We start from the raw sequence: 15,593 nt of genomic DNA, 5'->3' as shown, positions 1-15,593 counted from the left end.
CAATAATAATATACTCTGACTCAATGTACAACAAAAAAAAAAAAAAAAACAAAATCAAATTATTCAATTGATACAAGAAATCTGTGCTACAAGGTTTTTTAATAATATCATGACTCTCAATAAAGTTTTTAGTAATAAATATATAATATGCGGGTACAAAAAAAAATAATGAAATCCAATAAAAATATCGCAATTGAAACTAATTCAGTAGTTAATTATTTTATGTGATGTATATTTTCTAGTAATATTGTATTTAAAATATCTAATTTAAATAAATTGATTTACTAAAAGTAAAATATATCTATACTGTTTGTAGATTTTTATACTTTCCTAGATATAATAATATAATTACTTATAGAAGTAGATCGTAGATATGAACACATACTGATACTTAAGGAATAAAGTTTTTGATAGTTTATGTTTGGTTTGAACCGAAGAATATTATAATTATAATTATAATATTCGTAAAAAGTTTTAAAAAACCTCTTTAAAATTTAAACAATTTTTAATTAATTAAATATTTTATTGTTAAGTGGTGTGTATTACAAGTAGGTTTTACCCATAACTTAATATACTGTTTTTATACATGTGTAGCTACTTTTGTATTATGGTATGTATAATTTATGAAGTACATTTTAAAATAAATAGTAAAAGTAAAATATATAGATGATAGTTATATTAGAACATTTTTAGTTTATTCCTCTAAAATCACGAGACTAAAAATATATTTACAAAGTGAACACCAGTATTCATAATATATTGTACAACAATAAAAACATGCTTATTTCTGTGAGATCTAACTTAATATAAAGTATATTTTATTTATTTATTTATTTTTAGCGATCGTTGCATTCTAGTATTTTGGTGTGACTTCCATGGTCTTAACACTATTGTAGTTGACAACCACTGCCAATATAATGAAAACAACACCAAAAGCCACAAATATGTATTTAACGTATTTCATGATAGTAATTGGCAAGAATAATTTATTTTTTATTTGATTAGTCCACGTCTTGTTCAAAGCGACTCCCTGTAATTATATAAATAAAACTTTGTCTTAATAAATGTATAATTATACTTGTAAAATATAATATTCCGGAAACAGAATCATTAATTATTTTTATCATTGGAGAAAGTTGTAAATCTAGATTTTATTAACCACCTAAATAAATTAAAGTTGTACATCTATAACATGCTCAAGTATTTATAGTAGTATTTATAAGTATTTATATAATTTTGATAAATAATTTAATTTACCTCTTCAACCCAAAACAGTGGTATTAGTTTTTCATCTTCGTTAAGCGTTTTCATAACGCTTATTTTCGATTCTTTCTTCAAAAAAATATTAAACTGTAAACGTTTATAACCCAATAATGGAGTACCAGTCATCTATAAAAAAATATTATTAAATAATATTATAATATATATATTATATAATCGGTACTATTAATAGTATAGTGTATACACTATAGCTAGGTATAGATAATGTTAATTTCATTGTTGTGCCAGTCCAATATAGTACAAATAAAATTTACTTACAGGTTCAAAGTACATTTGAATCCTATGCTTCTCAACTTCAGGATTTAATCCATCAATATTATTCAAATATTCTTCAGATTTATAAAAATGAGGGAGAGTTGCAATTATAGGAGCACCTATACAACACAATAATTAATTGTATGCCATTCCAATATATATAATTTTTTTTTTTTTTATTATTATCTTATAATCTTTAAATAATATATTCAGGCATTTTGAATGTTTTTAATATTTTAATTACAAATTTCTTAATAATATTAATATATATAATATAAAAACTGACCTGAGCAATTTGTCAAATCCAATGCCCCATGTTTCAGACATTTTTTTTTGTTCAAACAAAAACATTTTTCTTCTGGTTTTACTAATATGGCCGAATACTCAAAAACATTTAACCCATTATATTTTGTTTCTTGTAAAAAGTCTGGAACTAATGATCTAAAACGTGGTTGAAATAATTGTTTATTAATAGTAATATCTTAAACTAATAATTAAAAAATACTAATTAGTAGTAATACTGCGTGTATGCCGGAATCTTATTTTTAAATGTTTGATTTGAGTGTAATATTTTTTGAGTATAATATATACATTTAAAATTAAAGTATTTTATCCAAAACATATTCATGACATACACTAGGTATAATAAATAGCATAAGTACGCTGTACCGGCAAATGTCGCCACTGAAGCTGGCCAGGCTGGTGTCCTGCGTAATGAATGGTTGAAATATCGTTGTGTCCGTTCCGTATATTCGATTGCATTCGTCGCCAGGCCATACTTCCATTTTGTGTTTGTCGTTGAATCGGACCACCTGTCCAACGTCTAACGGTGACATCTTGTAGCCACGTTTCACCGTGTATCGGTTGCTCTCGACGGTTCCATTTTTCTGGACAAAAACAAAATGCAAAAAAATATAATCATGATAAGTATAACGTAACTGTCACACAGCTGCTCGAACCAATAGCTGCTACATGGATTTCCGTAGATATATTCCACTGCATTCAGTGCATACCGACAAACCCCTTCACCGCTTTGGGCTTTGATTTTTACGTGTTATTGTTTTTTTTTTTAAATCTGTACACGATTAGTCAAAAAGAGAATAGCGTACTGATTTATTATTTTGACGGATTTCAATTCAAGTGTGGTTTTGGAAATTATTAATTTGTTTTTCAGATTTAGATTAACACAAAGTCGATAAGTAAAATATTACAATGTTCAATGTAATGAATAAACAATACCGTTAGACAATCAATACTGAATTGTGTATATATAGCTATAATAGCAGAAGTAAAAAAGTTTATATACTACGTACTGTTTATAACGGTATTGATCTATATACATTTCAAAACCAAATATTAAAAAATTCACAAATATGTATCATTTTTGTTTTTTTATGTATTTTAAAATTTTAAGAGTATTAAAAATACATAATAAGTTCAAAACTTTAAGTATTTACACTTACAGTTCTTTTTTATCTTTGTTTTATTAACGTGCATTTATTTTAATAATATTCAGACTGAATTTAAACTGATAAAACCGATGCATGGTAGATACCGCTAAAAACAAGAAGTACAAAGAAGATTAAAGTAAAATAAAATGTACTACCACATACGTCTTGTAGTATGGAAATGGTCAACCGTTTTATGAAAACTCTGATATCTTATTTGACTCAATAATGTTGAATTCACAAATAGATCAATTACGTTTTGCCACATTAGTATTAATATTATCAAAAATTAATTAATTTTTATTTTATTTTACTTGAATTTTAAATTAAAAATAGGTTAGTTGGTAGGTACTTTCATTAGTATTATGCTAAATAGTATTATAAAAGATGCTTTATAATATTTTTTAAGGTTTCATTAATTTAATTGCAATTAATTTGCAATTTATCATATTTGATTAAAATAACTAATATCATACCACTCCAAATAATGAAAATTTGAAATGATCTTTGCTGATTTTGTGTAAACTAGCCGAATTTTGTCTTATCTGTGAGCAAATAGCAACAGCTGCAAACTCCCCAGACGTACAATTAATATCCAATCCATTCCACATGATATCATTAGCAGTCGCCGTCATAAATGCACTAGTTTGATCTGGATACAAATAAGGAATTGCTTTATTTACTAAACCTAGTGCAGCCGGTTTCATTATCTTAGTCATTGTTACCATTCCCTGCACAAAATTAAAAGTTAACTTTAGTTTTTTTGTAAATATATAAAAACTTAAAGCTTAAGTTTAATTTTTACTACATATACATAATCTATAGAATAATTTAAGTATATACCATACGCATACATAGGTATTATAAAAAATTAAACATTTAAATCGCATTAAAAGAATGATATTCGTGTATTAGTATATACCTATGTAATTAGTTATTATTTTGACGAATAAATAAATATTGTATTTCACTAAGTAATCTTACGAGTAAATTACTATTAAGTAATAGCATATTAATGCGACATTGAACATACTAGCATAGCCAAATGAGGCATAACTAAAATTTCATCTCCGGTTAATGGCAGTGTCGACATTTCATCAAATACAAAAGTGTTTTTGAAACTAAACTCAACCGTATCTTCATTTATATCGTCGATTAGGTTTTCTTTTTCTTTCCATTCACTAAATTATAAAATGTATATTATAAAGCTTTCGCTAGTTTTATTTATGTGAAATATAAATTGGTAAACTTACTGATAAACATAAGGTCCGACTTCTTTAATTATGATTTTTTCACCTTTTTGGGCTTCTTCGGGATTAGTTACATTAAATAAATAAATTTTAAAATCGGCAGATATTGGAGGATGTGACCACATTTGACGCATAGTTGATCTCGGGTTTAATGATTTACTCTAAAAAAACAAAAGTTTTATGTCTCGTTAAATAATTTAAAAGTTTTAAACATAACAAGTTAGCACATTGATAATTGAATTACGTAATTTATTTAAATCCCTAAAGTATATAATATTTTTTTTTAATTTAATACTATATAAACAACACATTCACCTCACAATTTTATATTAAAATTGCATTAAGCAATGTATGAACCGATTGAAAATTTAATATTTTGAAAAAGCAAAGTAAAAATTAAAATTAAAAATAAAATCAATTTAAGTATTATCATTTATCCGTGATATTGTGTCTGTGTTTCAGTATACATATAATCGTATTTTTTTTTAAATTTATATTATAAATTACAACATATTTATAAAAACATAAATTTTTTATTTATTTGAATGGATAACGTTTTACATTCACTAGTAACACAAAGGATTTCATGTATGAATCTTTTGTAACGTTTTTTTTATGTTAACTCTTGTCTTTCAACTTTCGTTAAACTATTTAATAAATACAATTATGCACTCAAAAAAAATAATTATGATATCCTAGCTGCTTCTAAAAGCTCTAAGCTATCAAAAAATAAATATAAAATATAAAAACTCAAGTATTAAATGAATAAATTCGAAATTAATTAAAGAGTCAGATAATCTATATTTATATTCTTGAATATAACTAAGATATTGCAAAAGGAACTATTTTTTTAAAAATAAATCTGTTTTTTGCCATTGATAATATAAATGGTTTTAAACGAGATCCATATATACATTATACACCACTCAATATTAGTTTATTTTTCATAAGTATTCAGTGAAATATGTTAATTCACCTTAACCCATAGATATAATATGAGATGGCATACGCTTAGAGATCTGAACAAGAGATCTCATGTCATTATTGTTAAAAAGAAAAAGATAGATACTAAAAGTTACTTTATTTTTCCATTTAAAAATAATCAATTACATAAGACTTCGAAAATATTAATAAAAGTGACGTAAAAAAGTGGTTGGAAAAATTTATACATGAATATTATTTATTCCAAAAAGTGCTTTTGTATACTATAGCTTTACTCAATAGTTGATTTTCTTTTTATGGCGATAAAAGCGCTATCCATCTCTATATGCATATGCCTCGACTTCGTATAAAATATAAATTGCAACAATAGTATCTCGTCTGCCAGGAGACGTAACAAATAAAATACGAAACTAGATCATTCTATTGGATAAATGGACGTATAGATCCGACTTAATCATATTAAATGAAATAAACGTACACGGAGCGTAAATTAATTGTGAAGTCTACATTGAACCTATAAAGTCAGTTCACCGGAACCCAAAGTTGTGAAGATATCACCATCCAAATAGCTTGGCGCATATGAAAAAAACGACCAGCCGTTAATAAATCGTACAGTGCAAGGAAAAAGTATAAACCAACTACCTAGATAAACAGAACCATCTTCCATTGTAGTTCACAAATAGTAAACAACACAACGATACGGTCAAAGGTTTATTTATTTTAACTAATATATTATCATGTTGAAAAACTAGTCGACATTTAATAGTGAAAACGCAAAATACCAAGAATACAATATAAAGTAGGTACCTAGCTGATTAGGGCAATTCATTTTTATGAATTTGATTGTTGTTATTTATAATTTATAAAAAAATGTGACGATTGTTGTTAAATACACATAAATTGTGTTTACAAAAATGCAAATAAATTCATTAAAGTTACTCCGACAAAGATGAATTTGACGGGTTTTGAGGTGAATTAAGATTTTTAAATCTTATTGATTATAGTAGAAACGGCTTAATAATTGAAGTATTATAGTTTATAATGACTATAAGATGCATCACCATGATGTTTATTGATAGGTGTGGAAAATGTTTGTAATAAATAATCTATATCGATTTTATGGTTAATGTATAATGTATGCATAACTAATGAAAATACAATTTTAGAACAAATGGTTGTTTATTGTATTTCTTCTGCCATTTTGGTTTGGACGAGTTTATAATGCATTTACTCTTTAATGCAGAAAAATATTATACTTATTTCCACACGAAAAATCACACAAAAATACTTGATGTTTAAAGCAATATCAATATACATAATTTAGCTATTTTATACACCAATGAATATTTTAATTACAAATAATACAATTAATGTTTAAAAAAAAATATTATAGACACTAATAAACAATTTATATGTATTTGTACCAAGAATTCAATTATATTTAAACATTATTAAACAAAACATCTGAAACGTCTGAAATATTACATTTTTATTGGATTCACTTATTAAAATATAAATAAAATAATATTTTATTTTATAAGGATGTATTGTAGGCAAAACGTGAGTCTATAATATATATTATAATGGTCATAAATTTATAAATCTTGTATATATTTTATTCACTATTTATTTTAGATTTGGAGCGTTCATTGGAACGATGAATATATTGGTTCTAAAATAATTTATATTTTTATTTTTGTGTTCAAATTTACTTTATAACAGAAAAATGTTTTGCAATATTTAACTTTGAGAGTGGCTCGGATAAATAGTTATTTCAAAATTGTCTAGTCATAATACAAATTTAAAAATATTTTAGCACGTTTTGTGTTATTTTTTATGAATTTGAAATGTTCTGCGCTTTTAACTTTCTTTTGTTGTATCTATCTAAATTCTCAATTCTGTAATATTTGTTGACAAATGTATCCACACTTTTTAACTAAAAATTTAAAAAAATAGTTTACTATAGAGGTAAATACATTTTTTATTAACGACTAAGTTTAAATTTTGACAAAACTGGGGAATTCAAAAGTAAAATAATAATTTCTTATTATAAAATAATAGTTATTTGGTTGTAATTAAAAAAATATTAATGACAGATACTTGAAAAATTCTACTATTGCTTAAATAATCATTATCTATTTATACTATAGTATTTAAAATATTTATATTAATTTTAAGATAAAATATTGTTTATTTATTTATCATATTTTAAAACGTTGAAATGTATAAAATATAAAATTTGTAATGGAAACAAATTAAAAATCAGATAATATATTAGTTTTAGTACTATATTAATTAAAAAATATTTTCACCGTTTTTATAAATTATAGTCTACAGTAATATTTGAAGTAATCCATACATATTAATAAAATTAAAAATATCTTTAATAAATAAGCTTTAGTAAAATATATTTTCTCTAATTATATATGATATTAAATATTTTATAGTTATAAACAAAAATTTAGTCTTTTACATACTATTCATACTAAATTAATCATTATACATATTCATTTGTTTCGCTGAGTGTCATAATATGTGAGTTTGGAAACCTCTACTGGAGAAATAAATTAAGTAAAGAAAATATATACATAATACATTAAAATACGAAATATATTAAAATATGAATACAAGTAGAGGAGGGCCTGATTGAACCTTATGAACTGTAAAAGCTTACCACGAATATTTTGTTAAGAAGACAAGTAAAAATAATACAAATTTATTCCTCATTTCAATAATTCAAATTGTATTTTGATTTAATGCTTTTGTATAATGATTCATTATACTTGAAATAAGATAAATCATTTTATTATATTTTTTAATAATTTAGTTTAATATACTCAAATAAAATTTGTCTTATCCAAATATATTTTTTAAATGTATACATAATAAATGCAACTAAAAAATATAATAAATAAATATTAATTATTGAATAATTTCAATAAAAGATATTATTTTAATTTAGAATATACGTAATTATTTTTTAATTCATGATTAATGATTATATTGTATAATATTTTTCCTTAAATGTTAGAAATATATTTTTATAAAGTTTAAGAAATAATCAGAATTTTAGCAACATACCAACTAAATTTTTATCACTCATATAATTTGGATTACTTAACTCACTAAACTTATAAAGTATATCTAAAGTATAAAGCAGTTTCATTGATCGAGTAGATTTTTAAAGTTAGATTTAAATGATTTATTTGGAACAAACCAGAGAGTTTCGATAATAAGGACATGTATTTTGGAAAGTTCGGATAATTTTTTTATTGCTGTCCTTACTAGAACCTAATAATTTTATACGTTCATAGTGGACGTGGGGGAATTATATACAATAAGTTTAAGAGATAATATTAAGATTGAATATAGAAGCAACCTTAACAAGTGAAGTATGGTTCAGCTTCTTATGTAAATCTTTAAGATGAAAGGATCAAGTTAAGCGTATTTCCAGTATTATACTTTATCTAGGTAACTAAAAAAAAAAAAGATGAAAATAGAATAGATGAAAATGTGTTGTCCGTGACTGAAGCACATCACCGCGTTCTGACAACACAGTGCTGAAAAGATATTTTCAAAGTGTCAATTATTACTATTACTAATGTATAATATACTACTAGTTTGTAAAAATTATATTATTTACTTGTATGATTGTATTTAATTTATAAAACTTGCACTGTCAAATATTGAGAATAAATTAGTAATTTTTTTATAAGAAACTTAAAAATTTAGTATAGATGATAAACGACCAAAGCTCAATATTCCAAAAATAAAAACATAACATTCACAATATTAAAATATACTGTATAAATGATAGGATTTTTTTTTTCATAGGAAATGTAGGTCATAAAATATATATTTTCAAAATAATAATATAAATGTAATTTAGAATATAATATTCAAGCTTTATAGAATAAAAAAAAAAAAAAAAATAAAAAAAAATGAAGTAGTCATTATGGTATTCATTACATTTATAATATAACTCATATAGCCATACAATAAGTTTATTATTAATAATATTTTGTTATTAAAGAAATCTTCAGGTCAGTGGCTTACAATTGGATGTTTAATTGACTTTGCTAAATTAAAAAAGATCTATGTAGAATGTAAACAATTTTATAAGACTTATATTACACGTAATATATTAACAATATAACAATAAAAACAAAAAACACATAATATTAAATATTTACTTTTAAAAGTAAATAAAATGTTTTTTTATTTATAAAAATAAATTAAAATGGCAATTATTTTTAATTTACAATAATTATGTGATTTTTTACCATAAACCACTAGTCTGAAAGAACTATTTATCAAACTCGTACAATTAAACGGTTCGTTAATTTATGTACAATAGATAACAATGTTATTTATGCATTATAACGAAGGGTACTCTAAAAGAGCGACGATGGAAAAATTATTATATGAAGGAAAAAATTAATTTTATTACGAATAACATTATATACTACTAAAAACGAGTTTTAATAGTGTTGTGAACCTATATTGTGTGTCTACTTGGAAAATTCGCGAGCAAAGGAGCGCTATAACTGTATAATAGCCTTCCTGCGTTTGTTTCAGCAAATTATGGTAATACTCTATGTAAAATCATCACTCGGTACACCAGGTACTTCTAGTATAACTTTCAGCATCGTCCACGTTACTACCTGTGACAAATTAATTTGTCACAATAGAAAAAAAAATGAGACAGAAAAGGGTACAGCAATCTACTATTTAATACGAAATATATTTTGCGACGTGAATTTCTATTCGAGGAAAATGTCTTGTGATTGTGAAAAAGATAAAAAGCACATACACATTATGTATTATATAGAAGATGATTTATTTAAGCGTCTACATCTCATTATTTCGAAAAGTTTTAATTTTTTTTTTTACATATTAATGTTAACGTAAACATCAATTATGATGTTATTGCAAAACAAAAAATAATGTATTTTTAAAATTTATTATTGTTTTAATTTTTTAACGTTTTAACTTTTTTAAATGACAACATACATTATTTTTTATTCTGTAGCTAAGTATTTTCAAAAGTATTGGGTATATAAAAGATAAACTTTCAATAATATTATTTATTTTAATCATTTAAAGTTACGATAAGCGGAGTTTAGTGGCATACAATATAATAATGAATATAATATTAACATTATACACGTATATTATTTTAACAAATTTAAAAAAAAAAACATACCATGGAATATACTTTGTGATATAGGCTGATGAGTGATAGATCGTTTTCACTCAGAATCGTATAATGATATAACATTGAATTCGGATTTAACACTCTCATAATTGTAAACCACTAGACTCCTAATGTATATAGAAGAGCAGTATACACTTGCCTACCTTTTTAATTGTTATATTGTACTTTGTTATATACTTTCAAAAAAAAAAAGTGTGTTTGAGTTCAGTCATAGTGTAATGGACCTATTATGTATAATGGCAATGTTCTGATTTTATTGCATGGTTTTTTTAATATCACGATCGATAAATTTGCATAGTACCGTTATAATAATATTCCGTTATACAAATTATATAATTCAATTATTCAGAAATATTTTTTTCGTCATTAATACGATATTTGCCAGATATTATACGTATTGTAATTTTTTTTTTATAGAATAGTTACGTAAGTTGGTACACGTAGGTAGCAGTTTAATAACGATTATATTTGATTGATATTTAGTATTTAAATGTATCTTCTTGTTTATGCCTTTTGTCGTTCATATTTAAAGTTTAAAAACTTCTAAATACTTTATAGTTTAGTTTCTTTGAATTTCAAAATTAAATTATATTTTTATTCAGCTTAAAAGTGATACCAAGAGCTTTTTCCAAGTGAATTTTTGTATGTGTAATGAAGTTTTATCTAGAAAAACATGTTTAATTTTCCCTTATTAGTTATTTCTTTAGCTCACCTCGTAATATATAATATTATAAGAAAGAAGAATTGCTGATAATTTTTACCATAAAACCATTATTATTATTTTTAATTTAATACCGAAAAAATATTTTAAACAATAATATACTGATTTATAAAATCCTATATTTAAATTTATACATCGTGTTTTACACTTAGACACACATACAATTATACGTTTTATTCATTGATATGACACTTCAGTTAAAATATACATGATATCGGGAATTCTTTTGTAACCATAACAATAATAGGTATGCATATAAAAACAATTCTATCCAAAATTGTAGACACGCTTCACATGAGTTTACTTTGAACAAGCATAAGCATATACTACTTGAATTCTACAAGGCGTAAGACCACGTTTTTTTTTAAATAAAAGAACAGTTGTATATATTTGTTAAGGTTCGAATTCGTAATAACTAAAAAAAAGCATACATACCTACTTCAAAAACACGTTTTGTGCAATATTCAACTTCTTTATAACGACCGTATGCCGTAACTATATTATAATATATAGTATTATTATAAAGTTGACGAAAATGTCTAGATGTAATTCAAACAACATAAAAGTAATCTATTTTCATCGCAATATTTCTCATATACTTATAAAATTATCGAATAACAATATTATTTAAATGATAGAAATAATTATAATATATAATTTATCAAACAACTTTAGTCAGGAGTGTTCTTTGTTAATTAAAAAATATTATAAGACCAGTACAGTACGGTACAAAATTGAGATATAATTTCAAATGAAATGAAATTGAATTAATTTAATATGTAAAAACATTTTCTATGTTTATTAATTGAACATTTTTTTTAGGATTTATAGGTGATAAAAATGTCGTACAAATAAATCATGTAAATGTTTAGTTGCCTATTCGGAGATTAGGTTACTGAAGCGTTTGATGGACACAAAGTTGCCTAACTTTAAAATTGAACGGGACTCATTTTATATATTAATGCACGTATGTTCTATATAAGTATAATATTATAATCTTGAAAACGTTCATAATACATCATGAAGTACACATAATATATATTATCAATTATATGGTTGATGTAGTCATTAATTTCCCATCGCATTATAGTTAATTAAAATTGTCAATATTATGTGGATTAAAATATTTAGCTTATAATTTGAGTTGTAAATTATGTATTAATAACAAGACGTAAAATGATGATACATTTGAAGTATAATAATAAAAAATAATAATAACGATTATAATAGTATTTGTTTAAATTCACCTAGCATCTAAATTTAAAATATACTTGATTATAGTAATAACACGACTATAATTGATGAAATTTGCTGTTTTTTTAAACCTTCAAGTACCTACACACCATTTAGTGGACTTAGAGCACATGCCGTGTATTGGATACATTGAAACTATTGAACTATAATTGAAAGTATTAGATAGTTTATTTTTTTGAGACATACATCTTAATTTTTTCTGTGAAATTGTAACTTGTAACCAAAGTAAAATTTTAAACAGGAAAAATTAAATTAAATCAAATTAGTGCTAAGGTAATCACAATGCTTCTTTCGTACAATCGTTGTATGTAATTTACCAAAATAAAATAAAATAAGCTAATAACATATGATTATATACAAGTTATAACAATATTAGTTTCCGTTTCAATTTCAATAATGACATTGGTTCATATTACACAATTAAAAATAATAATAGTAATTACTGGTAATGCGCAAAAACATGTAGGTATACCTAGTTTCACTTTATATAATATATGTGAGTATAGGCACTATTGTGATTTAAGTCTACAATGTCATGTTGCCAATACAAATTTTGAAAGTGAAGATCCATCAATTTTAAAATCGATTTTTATTAATTAATATATGATATTAATAATGTAATTTTACAAACCGATAATTTAAAATGCAGTAAATCGGAAATTATTATCTAAGAAACTATTTAATTCATAAGAATTATACAGTGACCGGATGTTAGACTATTGTCCAACCTCGATCACTTTGACACATATTTATTTTGAAATATTATTTTCTAATATTACATTTGAAAACGACAATAAACCATCGAATTTAAAATTTATTATGAGTAGAGCTTGTTTAAATACACGTCTGTTTACTTTTTTTTCATTTCTCCTACAGTTCTCTATTATTTTTCATACTAGCTAGTTTCTAAGGATAACCAATAGGAAAATGAAAAATTACTTTTTCAAAGTAATAATATAGAGATATTTTGTAGAATTCATTTCCAGTCGTTATCCATTTATAATAATATATTAATTACAAAAATAATGGCCATGAAACATTACTGAATAATTAATATATACTTCTCGCTTTAATCAGAATATACCTAAAACAATATATCAATGTACATTTATTATAATTCATATGATGTGTGAAAACTGAAAAGTAAAAGTAAAAATTATTGATCCTCATAATGCATCTTGACTGATTCTTAAGTACTAATAACTCATTTGTTTTTCGATTATGGTTTTGTGTGTCATGACATATTAATAAATAATATATAATATTTCAAATTTTTAACCCAAATAATTATCTGATACACGATTTTTGTAACATTATTTTTTGTCCATTTTTTTCCAATACATAATTATAATGTCAAAATTTGTTTTTAAACTACGTGAATATATATATGATGACGGTTATATTTTATTATTAGCTAATGAATATTTTTATCACTTATTAATACATTACTGTCAGAAATAGTTTTATGTTATATTTAGCTAGGTGGGTTCGCAGTAGAAATATTTTTTAAGTCTAATATAAATTTGTTAACACATTAGAAGAGATGTTTATGCAACGTAAGTTAATATGTCATTATTATATTTTATTTTAATACAACGATGAGAAGTTTTAAAAAAAAAAAGATATTTATAATTTAGTTCACAATAATTATAGCATAATATCTAAGTGATTTATTTAATTACTACTTAATAGTATTTATTTATAAAATATTAAGTAAAGAGACAATCAACTTTCAAAAATCTATATTTTCTCATAAATACTAAAAATCTGTTGGAATTTAAATCAATATAGATTGTAGATGAATAAATAATACATTAAAGTTGTAGGTAAATAATTTGAAAATATAATATAATTTCAGGGGCGCAATTATATGTTTATACACATACTTAATAGTTTCTTATTTACAAAAATGTAAAGTTTAGATAAAAGGAATAAGGTAACAGGGATATCAATTGTAATATTGTGGTATTATACCATAGTAATCTGAGCTTGAAGAACTTTCTTAGAAGCTGTAAACAAGAAACTATTAGTTCAATATTTGATTTTCAAACAACACTTTTCAAAACAATATTTTATTGTATTTTGAAATATTAAATAAAAATACAAGTCTTGTCTAAAAAAAAAAAAAAAAATAATACCTATAAATCCTATGGAAATATTATTATCTTTTTTATTGTAGTTATTATGATAATCTCTTACCTCTAATATTTTTTTGTGTAACATCTTCGGGAAAGCGAACCATCCAACGAAAACGCCAAACAACAAAAATATGATACCAATAACGGTAAGCGTCGTCGGTGCTCCCATATTAATAGAATAACGTCGGCGTCGTCACTGAATACAATTAGTCGTTGCCTCCAAATATACAATCCTCAGTCGCTTGCAAATGTGACGCGTTAATAAAAGGTTTCTGTCACGTAAGATATTCAGTTATGTATATAGCAGATCTAGACAATAAACAAAATATAAAGAGTAACAGTCTAGAGAGATGAATCATGTTAATATGTAGGTATTAAGGACTATTCATCACGAAATCGTAATCGATACGATAATATAACAATATTAATGTCGATTCTACTGTAATTTTACATGCCCCTTATAATATGGCGTACAATTAATTATTTGCAATTAGATACGTTTTGCCGATCATGGAGTTAAGAATGAAATTTGGCAACCAAAATACACAAGTTACGATGAACTTGTCGTCTTAAAATTTCACATGGTCTTATCAAATGGTACTAAGCTAATTTGAACTATTAATAAATAGAGTTTTATAGTATTATGATTTCATAATAAAACCAGTATGCTAATAAAAATAATATGGCTTATATAGAAATTATTGAAGTGCATTACATACCAAACGAAATAATCAGTGAATCCGTTGAATTATATTTGCAGTAGAATGATAGCACTGCGCAGTACACTGTGGATTTTTTTTCAACTTTTAACCTATGTGTCCCAAGACAGATAATCTACTCAAATTTTTGAAGCACCGACCGACCGACCGACCGACTTATTACTACTGGCCGTTTGGTTGGCGCAATACACGTGAACCGATTCTTCGGTCAAAGAATTTCAAGGATCCTATCACGCGTAAGTGTGGTATATTTTTTAGACGATCGCGTGGAATACTGTATTGGATACGGTTGGGGCGTCTATAATATTATACAGCGGTATATTACGTATATAATATCCACCGTAACCCATAATTACTACGCATTTCT

General features: G+C 24.4%; 1 protein-coding gene across 1 annotated transcript; it reads right to left on the bottom strand.

Moving 5' to 3' along the window:
* Positions 1 to 486: 486 nt before the first annotated feature.
* LOC132930756 (sensory neuron membrane protein 1-like) lies at positions 487 to 15,433 on the bottom strand. The gene is made up of 10 exons (XM_060996788.1): positions 15,227 to 15,433; positions 14,569 to 14,816; positions 4,238 to 4,395; positions 4,018 to 4,165; positions 3,461 to 3,715; positions 2,206 to 2,423; positions 1,823 to 1,977; positions 1,540 to 1,655; positions 1,258 to 1,389; positions 487 to 1,030 (listed from the first exon to the last, which is right to left on the bottom strand). The coding sequence occupies exons 2-10, from the start codon at positions 14,674 to 14,676 to the stop codon at positions 854 to 856; spliced, it is 1,467 nt and encodes a 488-aa protein (XP_060852771.1). The 5' UTR covers positions 14,677 to 14,816; positions 15,227 to 15,433; the 3' UTR covers positions 487 to 853.
* Positions 15,434 to 15,593: the final 160 nt, after the last annotated feature.

This window comes from Rhopalosiphum padi, chromosome 4 (assembly GCF_020882245.1).
Source record: "Rhopalosiphum padi isolate XX-2018 chromosome 4, ASM2088224v1, whole genome shotgun sequence".
NCBI classification, from domain to species: Eukaryota; Metazoa; Arthropoda; class Insecta; order Hemiptera; family Aphididae; genus Rhopalosiphum; species Rhopalosiphum padi.
This window is presented reverse-complemented; position numbering and strand designations above follow the sequence as displayed.

Coding starts and splice junctions, on each gene's coding strand:
- LOC132930756 (XM_060996788.1), bottom strand. CDS start 14,676: ATGGGAGCACCGACGACGCTTACCGTTATTGGTATCATATTTTTGTTG. Junction 4,396..14,568: donor TACACAAAAAAATATTAGAG/GTAAGAGATTAT, acceptor TTGTTTTTTTAG/AGTAAATCATTAAACCCGAG. Junction 1,390..1,539: donor TTCAAATGTACTTTGAACCT/GTAAGTAAATTT, acceptor ATTTTTTTATAG/ATGACTGGTACTCCATTATT.